The 6,581-nt window shown below is 50.2% G+C and overlaps 1 protein-coding gene across 1 annotated transcript in view; it reads left to right on the top strand.

Annotated features, from left to right (window-relative positions):
- Nucleotides 1–4,062: 4,062 nt before the first annotated feature.
- The window catches only part of UGCG (UDP-glucose ceramide glucosyltransferase), a 33,576-nt gene continuing 31,057 nt past the window's right edge, over nucleotides 4,063–6,581 (top strand). Inside the window, exon 1 of the mRNA XM_075411445.1 lies at nucleotides 4,063–4,382. Coding sequence (XP_075267560.1) covers nucleotides 4,285–4,382 — 98 coding nt within the window. The 5' untranslated portion in view covers nucleotides 4,063–4,284. The remainder of the gene's footprint in view (nucleotides 4,383–6,581) is intronic.

Raw genomic sequence — 6,581 nt, 5'->3', positions numbered from 1 at the left:
TAAACCTCATGGGCCACTTCACATGTGCTGATTAGACAGCTTGTTACTGCCAAATAAAGAGGATACTGGCAGAGCTGTCCGGTAAGTGGGGTCTCTCTCTCCCCACTACTAGACAGACTTTTCCTCAATGTTTACAAGTTTGCGAGCACTGAACTCAGACAGACTAACAAGCAGAGAGCAATTGCATACATTTCTATATCAAATCCAACTAATGGGCATATACTTTTTTCATAACCAAAGTGAAGGAGATTTAAACAAGAGGAAGCTGCAAGATAGAATATTTGTGTAATAACAAACATGCTGAGCAGCAATTTATACATTTCTTTGATTTTATTCAAAGAAAAGGAACAAAAATGTATTTTAATAGAAGGTTACTTATACATATCCAACATCCTGCTTGGCCTTAGAGGCAGACTTCAGAATTTAAATTATTAAAACTTAAAACTTCGTTTCAGAGACACACAATTCCTACCATTGCATATTCCCTTTATAATAAGATATTTTAAAAAGCAGTTTCAGAGTGAAAATGCGTGAATGGATGTAATCATTATGCACAGGGAAAATTTACACTGTCTGTCTCCTTATTTCCATACTTTTCATACAGAAAAATGCACATAAGCAAAAGTGAATTTGTTCTTGCCTTCTATTTGCTCAGAACCTCAGTGATATCATTCTGAACAGAAACAGTAATAGTACAGTGAACTGGGGAGTGTGTACTTGGAAATACTAACAATGGCACACACAAGCTGTGAAACAGCATTTCAGTAGATTTTAAATACATTTTTAACTGGAGTTCAGGTGACAAACTGTTTCGCTAACTGAAGATGGAGAACCAAATCATAATCTTTTTCTCTCCAAAGCTTATATAAATTTTTTTCTCTCCAAAGCTTATATAATAGAAACCCTGATGTTTTAGGAGAAAACTGAAAGTCTGTGTAGGGGGTGAAAGCTTTTACAGATATAATAGTAAGAGAAACTTTTGTGGTTTTGGTTTCCACGGTCTTCTCAGAAATAGTACCAGTATCACTACAGGTTAACAAACTAATGTTCTTTTGCTAACGATCTAAATATCCACATGCCTTTTCATCTGTTCAGAATTACACAAAAGGGTTTATATTGCTTCATTTTTGCTGTCAGAGCAACAAGTCTCATACCTAGGCCATTTAGGACCTTTAGGAAGATTTCTATTAAATTAACCTTCTTCAGTCTGCAACAAAGGTACATTCAAACACCGTTAACTACATTTATCAATATTTTGGCAAAATGATGAAAGAACCAAGAACAGCAGCTCTATAACACATGGGTTTGTTTTTTGTTTGTTTATTTTAACACAGTACACATTAGCGTAAGTCCAAAGCATTTGATTAAAACACCAGGGTGTCCCATGCTTCCGAGGCACAATGAAGCATCTTTGAGGGGAAGGCAGATTTGCAGTACCTGAAGAACACTGCTCTCTGTGAATCGCTGCACTCCCCACTAACCGAGGGGAGACCAGGAGCACGTCCTCCACCACTCAACTGCAACAGCTCCGTATGAGTTCCAGGGAACCTTTACTCTTTTCTTTGCTCCCCCATTGAGCTTTATATACCTGCTTAAAGAATCCATGTGGCAGAGTTTCACTACAGAAGTTACTCAGATCGAAGGCCGTACCCTACCTGACTTTCCTGCACCATGGTCCCGAAGGATCTCCAGAAAGCATATTGGAGCTTCCTATTTTAAACCAGACATCGACTCGAGTGTTGGGTGCTGCAGCTTTTTACCTTAAACCCCTCATGAAAGGAAAGTTCTTTCTCCCCATACAACAAAGCCAGAAGGGCAGAATGCTGTCCCAGAGAGGATCGCAGAAAGATGAGTCCTTTGCTAAACCAAAGTTACTTAGGCCAGCTTGGTATTTTCCTGCGCAATATTGTTTAAGCACTGCTCATTCATCGCTGTGGTCTGCCAAAACATAGGAGTCAGTAGCAGGTTAAATAACCTTTATTCATTTTATTTATGTGTTCCTTTGCATGGAGCCATTGTCCCCAGCTATTGCAAAATAAGCAGCCTGTCAACAGTCTCCCAGGCAAACACCTTCTAGGACAAAGAATGAGCTTTACTGCCTCAGTTCTGTATGTCTTGAAGACCAGAAAAAGTTTAATATTTGCTGAACTGACTACTGAAGACAGGCCCTCAATCTTCCTAAATAGACTGTACTGTCATATTTTAATGTAAGGTACTGTTTTGCACAGGCTGTTTCTGCCTTGGAAGAGAGATGCAGTCCAACCAGATAAGGGTTATATCAGCTATGTTCTAACAATTCATACACATCAGCTCATAATTCTCTGGCTAGACCAGTCTTGTGACAGTGCCAAAAAGGAGCGTGACAGCTCAAATCATGGCTAAAAAACGTATGTAAAGCTCATTGAGGCAATCTTATGTCAATATAAATGTGATCATTAGACTGTAACTGCAGGAACAAATAGAAAAATGAAAAACTGCCTGCCACTTTCGGTTACAAATGAGATATGGACACAACCTGTGATAGTGGAATTTGAAAATTAAGGTTGTTTATTTTACTTGGAAACTTAACTTTAAGGAAGTGTTACTAATAAAACACTGAAAGCCAGTATAAAGGTATGTTGGTGGCCACCATGATTTATGTGGGAACCAACATTCAGCAGGATCTAACAGACTATGCAGGCAGTGTTGGCTCTAGGATGGACTGATACCCTCACCTGTTCTTACCAGAGCTATCAGCAGCTTTTCACTTTCAATTTTAAATTGTCCTTTCAATTTAAATTCAGACAATTTCCTGCCACACCATGTGCGATCCTAGCTTTTCTTACTGTAAGTTGCCTTCAAATCTCTACATATTAACTTCTCATATGCAACTAGAGCTACCTTGAAACATAGCTATTCTACAGTTTCAAAGCATTACGGTGACCAGAACGTTTTAAAAAAAAACATGACTGAGTTATCAAGCAGAATTTATGAACACTCCTTCATCTGCATTGAGAGCTGCGGAAGAAAAAATATTCTGTTAGAGAGTGTGCACGCCCTGCAATGTCCAGCTTGTGCTACTGGTCAAGGGTCCCGAGGGAAGAGCACACCTCCTCACACGCAGGTAACTTTAATGTCTGGTGTATGGCCACGCTTCTTCCAGACTGGAACTAATGTGCATCTGGCACGCTCAGTACACAGGCACAGGCTCTTGGCAATTCCGCCTTTCCACAGCATACCCTAGATCAACGGGGCTGAATTCAAAGCAGCCAGTGCAACGCATGTTTGCCTATTACACAACCAACAGGAAAGGCAAACCCGCGTTTGTGACCACGGGCCCAAAACACTAGTGGAAACTGTAAAAGCCAAACACAAGTTTGGCTGGGAGGTTCCTTCACACGAACCCCACCAAAAACAGGTGGGCAAAACCAGTGCTTTTAACACTGTAATGAAACAAAGGCGATTCTGGAGCGCTGAGGCGAGGACGAAGCAGCAACACGCCCTTCCACCCGCCGGGCGCCAGCCCAAGCCCAGCCAGGGCTGCCTCTGGCCGGCTGCCCCGCCACAGCTCCGCCGGCACCTCCCGGCCGCTCCCACCCAGGCGGGACCGGCACCCGCAGCGGCTTCCAGCCCCATCAGCCCACCCGTGCTGGGCCAGCCCCATCAGCCCCGGGCCCGCTCCTGCGGACGAAGGGCTGTGGTCTCCTGCTGCGGGGACAAGGCCACCGCGGCGGAGGGAGCCAGCAAAGCCCGAGGACCAGGAGCGAGCGCCGCTGTCTCTGCTCAGCGGCCGCCAGGCCAGGCCAGGCCAGACCAGGCCGGACCCCGCGCCTTGCTCCCGCCCGCCGCCTGCCGCCGCCTGGTGCCGCCGGCCCGGCCCGGCCCGGGCGGAGGGAGACGGCCCCAAGGTCACCGCGCCGGGACGAGGCTATGCGCGGTCAACGGCTGTTACCGCCCTCCCCGCCGCCGTCGGCCCCGTGACTCACCGCCCCGCCTCTCCGGGGACGGCCGCCAGCGGGGGGTGGGCGGGGCCTGCGCCTGACAGAAAGGCGGGGGCGGGCGGCGGCGGCCGGGCCGGGCCGGGCCGGTCAGTCAGCGCGCGGGCGGCTGGCAGCGCGGAGGCTGGGCGAGCCGCAGCGGCGACAAGAGCAGCAGCAGCAGCAGGAGCTGCAGCAGCTCCTCCTCCTCGTCGTCCTCCTCCTTGGGAGCGCGGCCGCCGCCGCTCCTCACGCCGACAGGCCGCCGAGCGACCGCCGCCCCCCTCGCTTCTCTCCCGCTCCGCCGCCGGGCCGCCGCGCCCCGGGGATGGAGGTGCTGGCCCTGGCCCTGGCGGGACTTGCCGTCTTCGGGCTCATCCTCTTCGTCGTGCTCTGGCTCATGCATTTCATGTCCATCATCTACACGTAAGCGCGGGCCGCGGCGGAGTGGCGCCGGCGTTGCTCCCTCAGCCCCTTCCACCCCTCCCGCCCGCCATCGCAGCGGGCCTCGCCTCCCCCGCGGGCCAGCGGCGCCGCTTCTCCCCCTCTCCCCGCCGGTGTCGGGCCCGGGGAGCCTCCCGCTTCCCCTCCTCGGCCGCGGGGCCGGCGCCGGGGCCGGGAGCGCCCTCGTCCCGCATCCCCCGGCGGGCGTGAGGCCCGGCGCGGTGCTGCGCGGGCGCCGCCGGTACCCGGCCGTCGGCCTGCGGGTGCGTCCCGGTCTCGGCAGGTTTCCGCCGCCAGGAGCTTTGCTCCGTTGCCTTTGGCGCTGCCGGGGGAGGCTTGGGGTTTGTTTTTTGGGGGTACACCTGTAAAGTGACGCTTTTCCGCGGGCGGTGGGAGACCAGCGTGCACAGCGGTGGTGAGGTGCGTGCTATTTGCCTGTGCGGCGAGGGTACGGAACAGCAGAACTAGCACAGTATCCTGTGCTGACCGGACAGGGTTTTAGTTAAAAGGACGTTTTTTTGAGAAGTAATTGCAGTACTAGTAGAAAGAATTATGTGCAGTGTGTCCTTGAATATCTCTGAGGAAAAACGCGTTTGTGAGGAGTGCTGGCACTGGTGACAAACAAAGCAGATTCCTGCCTGAGCTCGGCAGAGGATAAAGAATGCACCTCTCTTTTGTGGAAGACCATGATTTAACTCTCTTGAATAAAAGGCTGTGGCTGCATCACTACAGGGAGTAGAAAGTACCTAAATTTCTGTTTGCTTTGCTTGTGCTTATCTGTTCTCCTTTCTTGCTGTTCCGCATGCATCTGATAGACGTGTGTGATAAACCCCCGGCCCTTGTTGAAGGCAAAGCTTCTTGTGAATTCGTGGATGCTAGAGACTTGCTTCTGCTGCCCTTGGTCATGGTTGCCTTACTATTATTTATGTGAAATCGCTTATAAGCTCTAATTTTTCTGCACTGTAGTTCAGTTGCCTTGAGATCTTATATTTACTTGAATAATTAACTTCGTTTTTGAAAACTGGCTGTATGGGTTGTCTCGGGCACAAATGGCAGGATTTCAATACTGAGGAGCTGCAAGGGTGCCTGGTGGTAGAAGAGACCATGGACTACCATGAACACAGAGCTGATTCTGGACAGCTTTGAAGCTCATGAAAACAGCCCACTGTGTGTTAAAACCTCAGCTGATCAGATGAGCATCTGTAATGCTGCTGCTCATAATCTTTAAGAAAGAGTGGCAGCTGCGAGGGGCAGGAGGCACAAATGGAGATATGGGGGAGGACATGGGGGAGGACATACGAGAGGATAAACAGAAGGGAAAAGGTTGAGATACACTAGGAGACATGAGGAGGGAATAGAGGAGAACCAGGGAAAGGGTAGGTTGTCAGGCGGTCCATGCCACAGGAGCTATACCCTCAAAGGGACTGCCTCCTGTGGAGGCCACACAGTGGAGAGGGAACACTGCTGAGTGGATGATGGGCTGCAGGTAATCCACGCCAGAGCAAGTAACTGGCTAACAGGGGAGGTCCTAGGTGACTTGAGGATCACCAGTGTAACACCCATCTACAAGAAGGGCTGGGAGGAGGATCGTGGGAACTGCAGGCCTGTCAGCCTGACCTTGGTGCCAGGCAAGATTATGGAGCGATTCATCCTGAGTGCGCTCACCGGGCATGTGGAGGACAATGAGGGGATCAGGCCCAGCTAGCATGAGTTCATGAAAGGCACGTCCTGCTTGACCAACCTGATCTCCTTCTATGAACAGGTGACCTGCCTAGTGGATGAGGGAAAGGCTGTGGATGTTGTCTACCTGGACTTTAGTAAGGCCTTTGGCACTATTCCCCACAGCATCCTCCTGGAGAAACCAGCTGCCCATGGTCTGGATGGGTGTACTCGCTGCTGGATAAAGAACTGGCTGAATGGCTGAGCCCAGAGAATGGTGGTAAATGGAGTTAAATCCAGCTGGCAGCTGGTCACGAGTGTGTCCCCAGGGCTCAGTGTTGGGTCTGGTCTTGTTTAACATCTTTATCAATGACCTGGATGAGGGGACTGAGTGCTCCCTCAGTAAGTTTGCAGATGACACCAAGCTGGGCGGGAGTGTCAATCAGCTTGAGGGTAGGAAGGTTCTGCAGAGGGATCTGGACAGGCTGGGTTGATGGGCTGAGGCCAGCTGTATGAGGTTTA

The sequence above is a fragment of the Opisthocomus hoazin genome, chromosome Z (genome assembly GCF_030867145.1).
Source record: "Opisthocomus hoazin isolate bOpiHoa1 chromosome Z, bOpiHoa1.hap1, whole genome shotgun sequence".
Lineage (NCBI taxonomy): Eukaryota > Metazoa > Chordata > Aves > Opisthocomiformes > Opisthocomidae > Opisthocomus > Opisthocomus hoazin.
The sequence above is the reverse complement of the archived record's forward strand: the minus strand, read 5'-3'. Positions and strand labels throughout refer to the sequence as shown.